This window comes from Lepidochelys olivacea, assembly GCF_965140295.1.
Source record: "Lepidochelys olivacea isolate rLepOli2 genome assembly, chromosome: 16".
Classification (NCBI taxonomy): Eukaryota; Metazoa; Chordata; order Testudines; family Cheloniidae; genus Lepidochelys; species Lepidochelys olivacea.
The window spans coordinates 23879878-23896851 of NC_140426.1; the positions used below are offsets into that span (position 1 = coordinate 23879878).

General features: G+C 40.7%; 1 protein-coding gene across 3 annotated transcripts in view; it reads right to left on the bottom strand.

Annotated features, from left to right (window-relative positions):
- The window catches only part of TTLL11 (tubulin tyrosine ligase like 11), a 114255-nt gene extending 98020 nt beyond the window's left edge, over positions 1-16235 (bottom strand). For all 3 annotated transcript variants that reach the window (XM_084650251.1, XM_084650252.1, XM_084650250.1), the window contains exon 1: positions 15719-16235. In XM_084650251.1, coding sequence (XP_084506377.1) covers positions 15719-16075 — 357 coding nt within the window. In that variant the 5' untranslated portion in view covers positions 16076-16235. The remainder of the gene's footprint in view (positions 1-15718) is intronic.
- Positions 16236-16974: the final 739 nt, after the last annotated feature.

Below are 16974 nucleotides of genomic sequence, written 5' to 3' on the forward strand. Positions count from 1 at the left end.
AAAAGGGGACATTATTATGGCATCCCTTGTACCCTAATAATACCCAGACCTATGGTTAGCTGGTATAAGCAGCCTCAGGTCTCTAATTTATGCCAGGCACTGGGCAGATGCACAACAGCCACAGGATTTGGGGACCATAAAAATAGCTAAAGCCACCTTTCTCCCTTTCTTCGCAGTCTTGTGCTGAGATGACAAGAGAATCTGGTCCCTGGAGCTTTCAGTACAAAACAACTTTGAGGCTGTGCCTGTAAACAATTAATCTTAACTCTTCAAGCCATTTATTTAATGCCCTCCAAGTCTGAACAAAAAAGATCTTCATCTGAACAAAACCAGAAGAGAGAACATAAAATGAACAGATTTGTTTTCACAACTCTGACCCAATTAATAATCAATCAATCACAGTCAAACTGCTCTGACAAGGCTTTTCTAGCTCTTGATAGGAAGCCATTAATTTAAACTGTGTCCCGCGGGTCACATCAGTCTGTTCCATCATGTTACGGACAAGCTAAGTGACTCTTGGCTTCTTGTCAGCTTTTACTACCATAGAATTTCAAACTGTTTCTCTGCTGCTGTGCCTCTACTGAATAGATAGATAAATGGAGCATTTAATGCTAGGACATTTGAGGTCTCAGCCACATACTTCTTCCATTTTCCTGTTTGTGTCTAGTGAAAGGTTAATCTACTGATGAATAAATTCAAGGTGCAAGCTTAATTTATGCCCATTATTTTATTTGGCACATCATGTCCATTTCAAGAATCTGACACACTAAGTCAGATAGTCCACTCTAGAGGCATTAATACTTGCTTCAGTGGTATGCACATTACAATTCTGCAGTGCATGTTGTGAGCTCCACACCTGTGCATCAGCCAAGACACAGCTCTTGCTGTTGTAATTTTATTCAAAATTCTCACACCTGAAAGTTATATTGTTTTCCTATTTGTTGCTTTTGATAGCAGAATTTGAACCTGTCAATTACCCTCCTCAGAATCTTTCCCATCTTCTTGATATACCAATGTTAGCATATATATGCATTCTCTACTCAGCTTTAATGTTATTGTTCTCTATGGTATATTTAAACAATTTAGCTTCATTTACTCAACCAACTTTGACCAAGCTGATTGTCAATCACAGCTGAAAATGGTAGACAGGGCCCTCTTTGATTACTAGCTAACAAGGCAATCACATTATCTCTCACAGATCATATTTGCATGGCCCATCACCACTGTTCCCTCTAAGCTGTGCCCACACACACAGATCCTAAACCCCGCACACATTGCAAAACACTGCACACACAAAAATTTGCACAGAAGCACAAAAATTTGCACAGAAGACATTTTTTGCACACACGGCCAGTCAAAAATTAGAGGGAACGTTGCCCATCACTGCAAGTTAAAGCAAAGCACTTCACCCTTGGTTTTCAGTCATCTTCCTAACTACAGAATTTCAAATAATTCCTCTGCCCTTTTTTATTACTTCATATACCAGAATGTCCCAGGATATTAGAGAGACAAGGTGGGTGAGAGAATATATTTTATTGAACCAACTTCTGCTGCTGAAAGAGACAAACTTTCAAGCTTATGCAGAGCTTACCTCACCTATCTTGTTTCTGTCCAACATAATGATCTTCTGGAAAGCACTGAAGAGTAAAAGTTATTCCCAAACAAAATGTTTATGTAAAAAAAAAAAGTTATAATGTGAAGGTTGATAGTGTTTCAGTGAAGTCCAGCTAACCTTCCTCTGCTATACCGCACTGAGACACAGTAGCATCCTGGTCTCTGAGGTTGCTACAGTACTGGGAAGACTGCAGATGTAATTAAAGTCAATTAACCCATTTCGGTACTGACACTTGGGTGGCAGTTATTGGACTAATGAGGCAATTGGCTCAGTACTGTAATTGGGAGGATATATATTTGGGAGGAAAAGGAAGTAAAAGGGACTTACAGGATGAGCATGGGAGAAGAGAGGAGAGAAAGCTGTGGGGCAATCACCTCCTGCTATATACCTGTGGTTCTTTATGTTTTAAAACTGAAGATTAAATGCACACATGGTGAAAGAAAACATCTTGCACAGATTTGTAGCTAGGAGACCACAAGAAAAGGCTAGGCAGCAGTACTCACACAGCAGGTGAAGAGATGCCTTGTGACAGGCACCCGAAAAGTTATACTTTCTTTATAAAAACTCGACACAGCTTTGAGGAAAAAAATTAAATGACAAAATATTAACAGTTAAAGGATCCAGTTAGTTCCACACTGCCATACAATCATTCACTAATACCCCCAACCAATTTCCAACACCCACCCAAATTAAACAGTCACCATATTTGTTCTGTAACAGAAATATGATGTTGAATGCATACGGATTACTGTTATATGTTGTTTATTACATGTATAGTTAAGACTTTGAAAGAAATATAGTCCCAGGGGACACTATAGCAATATTCGATAATTCTCATCATGTAGTATGTTGGAGTAGAGAATTACATTTCATTAATAGAATCGGAATATCAATCTGGTGTTATGAAATGCAATTGATTATATGGTGATGTATTTGGAGAGAAGTTAGGATTAGAGTTTAAAAGACAGGCTTATAATGAAAAGCTTACTTCAACCTTAACTATGGAGCAGCAGCACAGGAATGGGCTAGTTCCTTATATCCGCATTTGAGATATGAGATGAAATGAGATGAAAAGCAGGGACTATACTGACATTCAGCATGACAAGTCAAGTTATCCCTGCTACAAAACAATTCTTTCTAAAATAAGAACAGGAAGAAGTCAGTGCAGCCTTCCAACATGTAGCAGCAAGAGAACACACAAAGGGACGAACTAGTCTCTAATGTAAGGACCTCCATGGGTTATACAAGGGGTGAATTTAGCCCAACAGCAATATCAGCCTAGTCATCTTTTGTGATATGTAGGATACATATAAGGGGCAGGGATAGTGAAGCTATAACACAGGATGCAAGAGTTTCAGAAAGTGTCTTTTTTATTTTTTTTTAGACAATAAAAACAAAGTTAAGCTTATTTTGAATATAACCCCCACGGACATGGTACACTAGTTCTAGATGTTCTTACATTAGTCACTGCTCTATATTCTTGGCAGTTATACCATTACTGTCCTTGTTAGATCCAGATGTGCTTTATGGTATAGGAGCTCTTCCCAACATTCACATCTGTCTGCAACTGGCCCTCAACATTCTAGAGAAGCAGGTAGGTGCTATGCTACCAGAGCTGTTGCGATGCACCTCTCCAATGCAGGCTGTAATACTTGGTACTTTGAACTTTATTTTTCTTTCCCAAGTTCCTCAGAACTTATTTGTTTCACAATGGCATTTAATCCAATTTGCCAGACTTACCAAGCACTATTTAGGGGAGAGGAAAGTTTTGTCTTCATTTTATTCCTGAAAACCCAGTTCTAGGATGCCTATCTGGTAACCTAACAGGCAGCAGACATCCCAGATAGATCCTAGTTCTTCCCAGCTCACAGTAATGAAGACAAGAAAGGGCCTTGGGGCTGCTGGACAATCAAAAAAATCAGATATCTCCATCTGTGTATGGTCACATTGATAAAAGCCACAACAATACTCTAAGCCAAGTTAACAAAAGTGGGAGTTACATAACAGCCTGGTTACCTAATTCCCTACAAAAATGGGATAGACGGGGGGGGGGGGGGGGAAAGAGTACCCATAAACCCTTATTCAGACACAGAAGTTTTTAACAGGTAGAGTAAAACCCCCAACCAAAGTCAGGCATACACAGCCTGTCATTCTTCCTTTGTCCTTCCTCGGCCTCCACCCACATCTCTCCCAAGGCAGCAGAACCTTACACAGCTGAAGATCCACCTGGGCTTGTCTACACACACAATTTGCACTGGTTTATACTAGAGGTGCGATGTTGCACCGATTTAGCTATCATTGCAACCTTGTATGCAGATGCTCTTAACACACTTTAAACAACAAAGGCAAGCTACATTCGCACACAAAGTTACAGTGGGTTAGCTAAACTGGTGCAACATTATCGGTGCCTCAGAAACTATTATTACAAAATAATCAGAAAGGTAATTTACTGCTCAGACTGTGTTCCTCCTACAAGAACTGACAAAGAAGCCTATAACAGAAATGGGAGTGCAAGAAAATTCTGTTCTTTGGGCCACAAGGCAGAATACCATCTGCAACACACGAAATACAACTTTAGCTTTGGTAGATATAAGAAAGGAGTTATTCGACTTTAGAATATATTTGCTTTAGAATATATTCATTTGTTCTAACACATACAGCTATTGAGATCTTAAACTTAGTTTTATCTTCCCTTTAAGAAAAGCATTTCAACTCACCTTTAAATCTACATCAAACATCTAACAGAAAATATATTAGGAGAAGACTGAGAATGATTGACAGAGATGTCTGTGAAAGAAATCCTTATAATTTCAGCCAGAGGAGATAATAATCTTTCTTGAAATATCCTTGCAGAAGTGGAAAATTAATTTCTAAAATTCCAAATGAAAAATCTCTTACAAAGATGTGAACTTAGGGGTCAGTATGGGCACACTGTCTATGTTTTTTCTAATTCTCACTGTTTTAAAAGCACCCCTTATTGTTTAGGCTTCTATTCCTTCTCTCATGTTAAATCCAGGATAATGTGGGTTTCCTAATAAAATTCATAGAAAACTTCATAGCATTGGGCTGATGCACTTTAGCTGTTTGTATCATGGTGCAGCAATATTGCTGAAACAAAGCCATTCAGAAATGCCGCTGTAACTATGGCAACCAGTGTTCAGAATGTAAGAATCCAACCAGAAGTAGCATGTCACACTGTAATATTGCTTACTATTAGGAATGGAAATTACCAGTAAGTGGATGCCTACTTTATGAGAACAGAGTCTAGCAGTGCCTCCTGCCAGTCATGTAAGCAAACACAAGTCAACCTGAATCAAATATTATAAATAGGAGCAAAATAAAAGGATGGAATAGGCTAATTAAAAAATATGTATAAAGGAGGGAGTAAAAAGGTAGGGACGGGAGAGAAGGGGACATAAGAAGTTAAAGCTCAAAATCTGACAAACCTAAAAAGGTATTTAATCTGGAGCAGGAGAAGGGGAAAACCTCCAAATCATTAGCTTTAAATATATAATTTTTACTCTTATTGCCCAGAAGTTTTAAGAAGTTGCATTTTTTTTCTTTGGGTTTTTTTTCCTGGTGGTTTGTTGTTTTTTTTTTAAATTATGGTGTGGGTGGCTGCAGGGCTCCCACAAGAAACAGTTTGTGGTCCCTCTGCTGGGTCTGTAATAGAAGTTGAACACTATTCCCAGAGCTGTACCTGCGTCAGTGATACAAGTTTAGGAAGAAGGTGGCGGTACTATTGTCAATATCTCATATGCATAGTGTAGCCTTGCTTAAAAGTAATTTGTTTCTTGGATCATTAGAGTTTAGTGTTGCTCATTTTATTTTCTGTTCCATATTTCTTGTCTTTTCTAACCCATACACATGTATCAGCTAAACAATAGATTTCACTTTCTTCACTCTCCTCCATTGTACCAAAACAGAATATTCAGCTCTTACTAGTATAAAATCTTAATTTACATTTTTCTTGTTCCTTCTTTATATAATATATACTTATTATTTCATAAGAGGAATCAAATTCAAATCTGATGGTATGACACCAGACTTTGAAGGTGAAAATATATGTTCAGCATTTAGTATTCAATATACAACAATTCTAACGAAATAAAATCATTCCAGAATTCCATTGTAACAATGGTAGCATACATTCAATGTACTTCAACTGAAATACTACTATAATTGGAGGAAAATGTGTCCCTGGAGTATGCATTTACAGTACAGAACTCCCTTCCCAACATCCTTATGGAGAAACTAGTCCTTTGTGTCCTATACTCAGTCAGGATACAAATGGTAAGCCAGTTCAAAGTGATTAAACACCTCCAAGTGCTTTGTAATGGAATTTAAAATGGGATTTTTTTTGTAATCAGTACTACCATTTTATTTTCCTTTAAAGTGTCTATTTTCCTGGCCTTAGAGACAGTGTGTGATGAACTCCCACTAATGTTAAAGTGAGCTTCAAAGCTACATGAGAGCATTAAAAGAGAGAGAGAGACTCTCTCCCAAACTAGCCAAAAGCAGCATGTGTTTGGGGATTTATCAAATAGCCACAACTGGCCCTACCATAAAATGAAGCCTTTAAAACATGTAGGAAATATCATGGTATTTTTAGTTTGAAATTTCTTACTCATGAAGAACAGCACTATTTAAAAGTTGTTGGAACTTTGTAAAGAAAAATAAATTGTCATATAAGAGAAAGATGGAAAATGAGTGACTAATTTACAACAAATAGTCTTTCTGAATACAGAAATCACAGTATAGACTACACCACATACTGGATACATGCATTTCTCTGGTGGCCGCCCACTGTCTAATCAGCATCTGAAAAGCCCTACAGCAAACAAATAAACAAAACTGAATCAAAGACGTCAGTCTAGAATTCTGTAGATTAATTAATTATCCAGCAAAGGAAGACAAAGCATTCAGCAAACAGCAATTCTTTCTGAATTAGGTGAATGTTGCTGAAAATAAAAACAGACTCTGAAGCTTCAAAAGACTGAGCAGAAGCAGAATACATCGAACAGGATCCCTCAACATGTGTTAAAGCATTGTATTTTATACCTAGTAGTATATATTAATAATTATGCACACTTTCTGTAAGGTCCTGGCCTCTAAAACTTTCACCACTCTCTCTAGTCTTAATATTGTACTAAAATTAGTGGCTCTCAAAGAAAATAATATGATATCATTTGTGGAAGTCTCTAGCTTTAGGTTCTCTCAATGTTTATTAGGCTTGGCACCCTTGCACTTGGCTCCCGAAGGCTAGCAGTGTTGTGGAGTTTCATACGAAGGCCATGTCTACCTAGAGACCTTATAGTGAAACAGCTGTACCGATGTAAGATCTCTTGTGTAGCCACTCTATGCCGACAGAAGAACAACATAATTAACATGTCTCCTGTCAACATAATTAAACCATCCCCAATGAGCAGCAGGAGCTTTCCCGCTGACATAGAATTGTGCACACTACCACTTAGGCTGGAAAAATGTATATCACACAAGGCTGTGGTTTTTCACTCCCCTGAGCAACATAACTTTTGCTGACATAAGTGGTAGTGTAGACATGGTGTAATGTTAGTTAAGATATGTGAAAAGTCTTACATGACTAATCCCCGCACAGCCAGTGATGCCGACAGCTTGTGAAGGAAGAGTCATCCTCCTCCTGCCTCTGGCAGAGGACAGAGAAATGAAGCCATGTTGGAGGATTGCTGAGGCAGTTAGAAGGGGTAAAATGCTGTGGGGACCTTTATGGGCAGCCCCAAGCAATTAAAAGAAATGCAGAAATCAGACAGATACCAAATGACACAAAAAGATAAGAAAGAAATAACAGAAGAATTGTCATCTGGAGCAGCCCAATGGCTCCTCCTATTGGCAAATTCCATAAGCAAACTTTTTTTTAAAATCAATTCATCTTTAATCCACTTTCTAAACACTCCCTTGTAAACACTGATGACAACACAAACATCAGATGTCAAAACAGGCCAAAAAACATTTTGCTACATTTCTCTGTATTGCTTTTAGATGTTAGTAGCAGCATTATTTAAAGGAAGTGAAAATACCTCCTAAAGAAGTGAATCCGCTGGAAGAAGAAGGGGGAGAAAACGAGGTTTGTTTGGGACTGGATGGGGGGATTCTTTTTTAAACAGATTCAGAAATAAAAAGTCTCCCAGAAAATCAAACTTTTTACATTTTCAAAATTAATCTGTGATGGTAAAGGTAACAATCCTGCATAAAACATTTATTTATATATGGAAGTATAAATTAACAGAGCTTCAATAAGTGAAGAGTCTATTTTTCTACAGGTGTTTTATTAATGTAAAATGCAGTGCTTCAGTGTTTTTGTATGACATTTGTTGTTTCCAGTTATAAATACAAAGTATTGCTTTTAGATTCCTATTCTCATTAGAAGCCTTTAATATTTATATTTCAGAAAGATATTGTGCTTGATTCTCCATGGTCCTGTACTCTGTGTAGTTATTTACATCAGTGTAAAGTGTATATAAATTGCTACCCAATTTGCTCTGGTGTAAATGGTGCAGGGTAACAGAGAATTGGGCCTATTGTTTACCACCGACGTTTCAGACATCAACAATAAAGCTGCCCATTAAGTTAGGTTAGACATGTCAGCTATTTTCAATATAATGATCTTATATTGAAGTAGCTCCTTTGATCCCAAAGGATTCTAAAGCACTTTAAAAGCTATCACTTCACTCACTGAGTTATAGCCACCTCTAGGATGAAACATGGTAACTGGCACATACAAGCAACAGTACAGAAAAGTTTAGGACCAGAAGTGACGAATGCTGCAACCAACAGCAACTGCAGGAGCCAGAAAAAAGTACTCAAAGTGGAATTTAAAGAGGATTTTTGGAGGTCTGAAGGCTACATGCCTGCTCCTTCGGCATCCCCTCTCCCCCTCATCCCCACCCCACCTTTGCCTTCCCCCTCTGGAAATCAATACAGGAGACTCTGAAAGCACTGCAATGGTTTATGTAAGTGATTACTGAAAACACAGCACAATATATGCTGTTCAATACAGGTAAACCTAATTTTACAAAGTTCTCAGAGACATCCAAACCCTTCATAAAAAACTGGGGGCTTTGATAATCAGGAGATTTGTACTACAAAGCTGTGAAGCCCAAAAGCTGTGAAGCTCTTAAGAAAGCAAGTTTTCAAGTCTCCAGAGCACTTACATGTAAGGATGCAGCAACTACCATGCTGTAACTAGTACAGCAAGGTGTAGTAACCAGTGTACTAGCTGGAGCTTCAGCCCAGTGCAGAAGACTAGCAAGGACTCATAACAGAACTATGTGCCCAATGGAAAGTGTGGTAGTACAATGGCCAATGAATACTTTGGTGTCTTTGTCAGGGCCACCACCCAGGAGCCAGAAGGCAACCGTCCTGGGCTGTCCCATAGAATGAACTGTTCAACAGCAAGTCACTCTTGATAAAAGCAGCAAGAGAGGCATGTCTGACTGATGCCTGATACAGCCATAGAGAAGGGATGCAGGAGCCACTGCAGGGAAGATGTTCAGTGAATAGATCACAGAGACAATATGAGGAGCCTGGATTTGCTAAGGAATTTGGAGGACTTCAAAAGATCAGAAGAATGTTCAGGGTAACAAAAACAGGGAACATAGAAAGGGAGGTTGCAAGAAAACAGGAGAGCAGTGGTCAAAGAAAGGCATCAGGGAGGGAGAAGGGCCAGAACCATGTGGTGGGGCTACAAGGGGTCAGGTCAGAAAGGAGCTCTAATCCCATCTTGCCCCAAGCACTATGAATCCTTCTAGAACCCATGCAAGTCAGTGAATCAGCATTGCCATCCCTATTTAATAAACTGCTTTCGATCGAAGTTACTTTAGTTTTCTTTGCTCATATTTGTCTGTTTATCCTCATGTTTATTTTATCATTACTCCTGCCTTTATACAGACAGTGCTAGCGCTTAGCTAAATGGACAGATAACTCACCTAGTTTCACTATAGCCTCTCCGAACGCTTCTAAATGCTTGGCTGAAATGCTCTTGGGTAAGTAACTCTTACAGCAACACTCAGTGAACAACATATCCTTGAACCAAAACTCTTTGGAGGACAATTTTCCCTCTCTCCATTGGTGACAGTCTACTACTGTCAAAAAAGCTCTGCTACTTCAAGCATTTGTCCTCTATATCACATAATGTGGCAGACCTAAAAATTGCTTATAAATGAAGAAAAAACTGCCAGGAATTGAGTGTAAGTGGAGAGTGTCATACTGCAGAAGGTATATATGGGTCACAGTGAATGGTATTTGCCACTAATTAGCAAAAATGGCAAATCTTTTGGATAGTAAAAGATTACTACTAATGCAAAGTAAGTGTTGCAAAAATAAGGTTTCCTATCTTGCAGTTGTAAACACTTTTGTCTCTTTAACATGCACTTGCTATTACACCAGAGACATTAGACCACTACTTTGTATTACACTCCATTTCTTTTTAAGGAGAAATGTCACCATCAAGATGGACCAAGAACAGAGCACTAGAAAGTTTCTTCATGGCTGATTACACAAGAAATCAGAAACACATATGCTACACCCATTTCTTACAGAAACTGACAGTTCATGCTTAAGGTAAAAGCAAACACTGCTATTAACAGTTGTCCCTTAATTCTGTATACTTTATAAAGTTCCATTAAATATAGTGCAATCAATACTAAAGTCAGTGAACTAATATTCATGTCAGTATAGTAAAAGTAACTCAGGAGTTAATGAACGATTTTCACTATGCTATGGACCAGATTTTAAACTGCCCAGCAACTGCCTGAAAAAGAACAAGTCCTCAAAGACATTCAGTGAACATCATTGCATATTTAGAGGATAGAATCTGACCCTTAATGAGGTAACAGTTAGACCTAATCTACATATGCTATTTAAAAGCCCCTCTCCCCCCCAAAAAAACTGGTTTGCTAAGCCAGTTGTTATTATAGCAGCTGCTTGCCAGTTGCTCCAGTTCAGGTAGCAGGCAGTTTCTTGTCATAAACCTCATTTTCAGCTTCCCTAAAACTAAAGAAACTTCCATGCAATTTCACAGGCAGCATCTTGTTGTTAGATTTTGGGGAGGAGAAAATTTGGTGGAAATCAAGACATGAATTTCACAAGTTTAATTTTTTTCTTATTTCAGCATTTTCCTGAAGTTTCTTTGCCATCCCATATCTGACAAGTGAAGACACTGTACTTATACAAGTGCATTTTCATAATTTTAAATCTCCACTAGGTGTTGGGAAAGGCAATTTGTGTGTTCCCTCTGCAAGCAGGCAAGGGAATCTGATCTATTCTGTCTATTCAGTGACAGTGTAGAATAACGATAGTATGGTATGAGTGACCAGAGCGCAGCCTGAGTATATGGTCCCTATGACCACATAAAATTCAGCCGCTGCCCAAAGGGAAAAAGGTGCTTTAATCTGGGACCTAAGAGGAAGCAAAAGGCTTAAAAAAATAACCCCCTGGTCAGATGCCACAGCAAGATGAAACTGCCTCCTATTTTGAATAACTATCCTGCTCAGACACCTTGTTCACCTTCACCAGACCTGAAGAGATCTGTGAAGCTCAAAAGCTTATCCCTTCCACCTACAAGAGTTGGTCCAATAAAAGATATTACCTCAACTACCTTGTCTCTCTCTTTATGGTATATCATGTCATTTAAACTACCTGATAACCAGAGTTCCTAGTTTTCCATGATAAAAAAACAAAATTCTCCAATAAAAAACATAAAAATCCAAGTTTTTCCACAATTAAAATGAAATGCTGAACTTTAGTTTCCCTATCCACAGTATATATATATTTTATTGATATATTTACAATTTTCAAGATGACACCCTAAGCCCCACCCATTCTCTGAATTTTTGATTATCTGACCTGGCCCCGGTCCCAATTAAATCAGATAACTGGGGTTCCACTGTAGATGTTTTTATTTTTTCACAAAATGTAAAAACTAAAGATTCTCTGTAAAAACACAAATTCTGCATTTTTCCACGTTCTTCTGCGGCAAATGGATTTCTAGGATCCCTGCCGATGACTGAATATTTTTGGTATTCAGATAAACAAAAAAAACTAGAAGGGCTTGTTTTAAAATAGCACACTTGGCATGTATGTCCTGGATAAGGTTGATGGTGGGGATGGGCGTGTTAATCAAAATCTATTCCAATCCAGTCTTTAACTTGGGGATTACGCATATTTTAATGAAATGCTGTCCCTGATCGTTCTCAGATAAGGACCACTCCCTTCAGTCACACAATAGTTGGCATTCTAAGGCTATGGCTACACTACACTGCGTCGCTGGAGCGCTGTTAGGGCAGATGCTCAGCTTTACTCCAGCCCCTGCAAGTGGCGGTCGCGCTGTCAGTGGGAGAAGCTCTCCTGCCTACACAGCGCTATCCACACCAGTGCTTAGGTTAGTGTAACTTAGGTCACTCAGGGAGTGTCTTATTCCCACCTCTGAGTAACATAATTTATACCGACATAGCCTAAAGTGTCACCACTATTCCTCATTCAACCCCCTCTTCTACCTGAAATGTTGTGTTTGTCACACATTAAAATTTGTTCACATTTCTGGGGCATACATGGTAAGAAATGAAGTGTTTCTATCACTTTAAGGGAGGACCAATCCTTTTATTGTGATAAAGTTCCTACAGCAGAAACTTAAGATCACAAACACCTCCAGCTAATCTACGAAATGTTTAACATCTTTGTCTTTCTATCTGAGCTTTAGGCTCATAAATTTCAGTCACTCATGCAGAGGTAACAGAATCTGAGAGAGAAAGCAAAATTTTATAAGTATACCATTCAAAACAGGCACAGATCATCTTTGATGAACTAGAGAAAAGACATGGTCTCACTTGAATATATCTAACCCTCTTTACTATAGTGGGTTGCAAACCTATACAAATTTATTATGAGGACTTGTTTGGGCAGAATGAATTATGACTGACTGTAAGTGGTATAGCCAAATGCCTTATGAGTCACTATTTTGGTTGAAAAGCCATTACTAAGAAAAATGGAAAAGAGGTCAGAGGGAGAAGCAAGGCAGACTAAATGAAAAATATTGACTGAATTAATGGTTGGAGGAGAAAGGATATTTGTTTATTGTCTCCATCAATAAAGATTAAGCAAAGCCAAAGTGATTGCGACTGTGGGATAAAGGGCTGGAAGAAGAATGCTGAAGATACAATGTACTTGTTCAAGAGGAGAACAATAGAGTGCGCATAGTTCCGTTTCTGGAACAGAATACATAATACTGAGCAATCTGGGGAATCAGATGCTCAAAACAGGACAAACATATGAGAAATAAATTTAGTCCTGTGGATTACATTTATAATCAGCTAAGTTTATCAGTTAATTTTAATATTTATCAGACTTTCAGAAGCACTCATTACAATAATATGTGGATAAGTCTTGTATAAACTTTAACTCTACAGCTGACAAATTAAATGGTAGAACACTGCTGTTCTGCACTTTACCTACAAAAAGACTGGAGAGAAGCTGCAGGTGGACACTCAACAGGTACATCTACATATCAGTGTAACTAGGAGCAATTCTATCAGGTTATAATTTCACACCATTGGTTTTGTTCCTATTTTGTAGTGTGCACATAAGAAGATGATTTGAGCTTTTATGTAAGGGAAGATTGACTTTCTGCTACAAGATTTAAAAAATAAAAGGCTAAAATACAATATATTCTGTTTCCATAATGTTTTAAGTATATACATATCAAATAATAGGAAACAGGAGCAGGGATGTATTTAAAAATACTGTATGAAATTCATCTTGGTTTACAAACTCTGTTGTCCAGTGCCATGAGTCAAACCTAATGATGATGAAAGAAGTTTCCAGCATCCACTGAGGAGACAGTTTTCTTTTTCCCCCAATCAACTTCACATGATGGATCTGTGAATTGGTGTTTGTAATCTATCACTGCACGTATAATATATGGGCTGAAATCCTGGCTCTGCAGACAGTCAATCCAAAACTCCCACTGATTTCAGCAGTGCTACAATTTCACCTACAGACCCCATCACTGCAGTGCCAGAAAGTCCATGTGGTTCAACATGAACACGACAGGATTTTGTTCATACTTTAAGATGAGTGCATCATCTACTTCCCATTGCAAAAAATCAGATTCTGAATCTGCAAATACTGAAAAGTTTTTCTAATTAGTGTTATCATACATACTAATTAGAATACAACTACAGCCATGATTATATTACAGTGTTGCTAAATATAAAAGCAGACACTGAAACTGTTGGCAGTCATAACAAATCTATGCAATGCAATGTTACCTTAAAGAAATGCACAGAATAAGAGTTAATGAAGAAATACTTCTCAGTTTTCAATTTATAAGTAACTCACACAAAAAACTGAGGAAAAGTAAAGTTATCAGAAGTGTTCAGTCCTATTCTACCTAATAGGACACTACGCAATGTCATTACTTGATAATTAATGCTACCTACAACTGTCTAACAATACAATACACAAGCACAAGGCAAAAAAGTTAGACTGCAGAAAACAACTGATTCTAATGTTATATACACACATTATTAGAGTAAGTAATATCCAAGTTCTTCATGGCAGGGAATGTGTCTGTCTTTGTGTTGTAGGGCATTCTGAATATTATAAATGAACAGGAGAGTCAGATTTACTCTGGACCAATTCTCCAGAAAATAGTTTTTGGGGTTACAAATGTCCAGTTCTGTTTGGTGTAGTGGACTGGATTGTATCCCTCAGATCTATACCGGGAGGGCCTCCTCCACGCAAAGTTCTCTCCCTCCCACATGGAAGAGGCGGCAGCTACCTTCATGGAGCTATGGGATCATCTGTGGGATGAAGGGGAGGAGGGCATCAGGGAGAAGCTGGCATATCAAAGACAGCAATGAAGCGGGGAAGATGTGCCATGTAACATTCCCTCCCCCCTCAAACTCTGTAGGACTCCAGATGAAAAGATAATGCATTCCCAGACCTTATTACAACTCTGTGCCCCCAACCACACTATAGAGATCCTTGGGGAAGTGGCCAGCTACAAGAGACCTAACAGCACAGCTCCATGGAGCCTTGAAGCCACTGCAGGTGAGAAGTCTTTAGAGTCTGAGAACTGTTTAACATTTTGCAATTGGGGAATATTTCTGAAATATTTCAGTGTTTCTCATGTGAAGTTTTAAATATTATCTTTATTCTGTCCCCTATACAAAACTTTCAAGGAATTTCCTATCCTTTTCAGGTTTAGTTATTTTAAAAAGCCAAAGACAGTTATTTTGCTAAACTGTTTAACATTGTCATTTTGCTATTAGTACAAAATGTTCTTTATCCTGATTTCAAGCTCACCTGTATCTGAATTTACTTTTACAACATAACAGAGGATTTGCCATATCAGATGAGATTTCTGGTCCATCAAGGCCCCATTTTCTATCAGTGGTGGTGACCTATATTTAACATTTCTTTGGGGAGGAAAACAAAACGCTCCAGGCAATTGTTTCCTTCTTGCCCCTTACCATGATCAATTTAACTCATGAAGCACGAAATCCAATTACCCTATTTTAGCATGCATAACTACAGACGGTATTAACGGTCACAAAATTACCAAGTCCTTTTAAAATCCAGCCACGTGATCTGACATATAATTGTACAATACAAGAAACGTCAAGGCAGCAGCCAGAAGAGTCCAAATGGAAGGTAACCTTTGCTACTGAGCCCGCTGCTGCACAAGCGCCATCCCTGGACTGGATTACAGAACGACTGGGGGGAAATGGGGTGGTCGAGACAGCTACTGGAGCACAGCAAGAGACTCTGGAGCAGGGCTTAGGGAGCACTGCGGGCCTAGCAGAGATCCGGGGGCTGACCGAGGAATGCGGGAGCGGGCAGGTGGAGTTTTGAGAGAAGGAAAGAGGCCGGGCGAAGGGTGCCGCCAGGGCTATGGGGGAGCACAGAGCTCGGGGAAGGAGCACGACTGGAGATCGGGGGCGCGGGGAGAAAGAGCCGCTAGGGAGCCCGGGCCCTGGGGTGCGGTGCCCCGCCAAGGGCCAGCCAGGCAGGTCTGCGGGGAGGAGGCGCTGGGGAAGGCCCGGGGAGTGGGAGCGGGTCCCTTACCTCTTTCCAGCGGAGCTGCCGCAAGCTGATCTTCAGCGCCTCCAGCGAGGTCTTGGCCTTGGAGCTGTCCACGGTGACATGGGCCCGCCGGGCGGGCCGGCCCCCCTCCTCCCCGGCACGGCGGGTCGAGCCCCGCTTGCCCCGGCTCCCCTTCCCGGCACCGCACCGCTTGGCCTGACCCTTCGAGCCCGGGCCGCCGGGCCGGCTGCCCTGAGCAACCGGGGGGACCCCTTCGGCCTCCTGCTGGGGCGCCGGGGCGGCCTCGCTCGGCTCCGGCTCCTCGGCGGGGGGGGCCGGGGACGCTGGCGGCTCCTGGGCCGGGGAGCAACTCTCGGGCTCGATCCCGGGCGGCTCCATTACCAGGCGGCACCACGCCCCGGGGCCCCTCCAGCCGCTGTCATCGCCGCGTCCCTCCGGGCGGCGCCGGTTGCCATGATCGCTCAGAGGGTTGGCAACGGCCGAGACGGGGAGCGCAAAGGGCCAATCAACATCAAAGGCAATCTCGCCTCCCAGCCCCCCTCCCCTGGGGAAATCATAGATGCGAGGGGCGGGGCGTCTCCCCGTGGCTATGGTCACGTGACTGTGGGTCAGTCCGCCATCTTTGCAATGGGCAGAAAGCTGTTCACCTCGAGGGCTGAAGCTATGATGGAGGCCATTTTGGAAGTAGGAGGCAAGCTCTGAGATAATAGACCTGAAGCTACCGAGGTAGCCATCTTGGAAGTGGGAAAAAAGAAAAGGACTGCAGCTCCCCCGCCCCCCCTTGACCTGGGTGCCAAACCCTAAGGAATCCCTCCTGTGGGGAATGTGTTTTGGGGATAGGGGAAGAAGGGCGAATTGCTTGAACCACAATAACAGTGGGATATGTAATGTACTGTAATGTATGTAAGCTTCTTAAGGGGCAAGCTGCTCTTGCTTACAGCTTGGAATCCCCACGTGTTCCAGTCACAGGCTAAAAATCCCTTTAGCCTGGGTCCAGCCATTCTCCCAGTTCAGGCTTTGTTCCTCAGGTGCTTCCAGGCGTCTTCTTGTGTGGGGAGCAAAGAACACCTGATGATGTCACTGCCTTATATAGCTTTTGCATATGGCAGGACCCCTTTGTTTCCAAGCGTGGTTCCCAGACCAGTCTGTGGAAAAACAGTGACATCCCAAGATGGAGTCTAGAGACATGTGGTCTCGTCACATGTCCTTGCAGAGTCATAGCACCCATTACTGGAGGCTGTCTGTAATGTTCTCAGGAAGGCTCCCCAGGTAGGAGA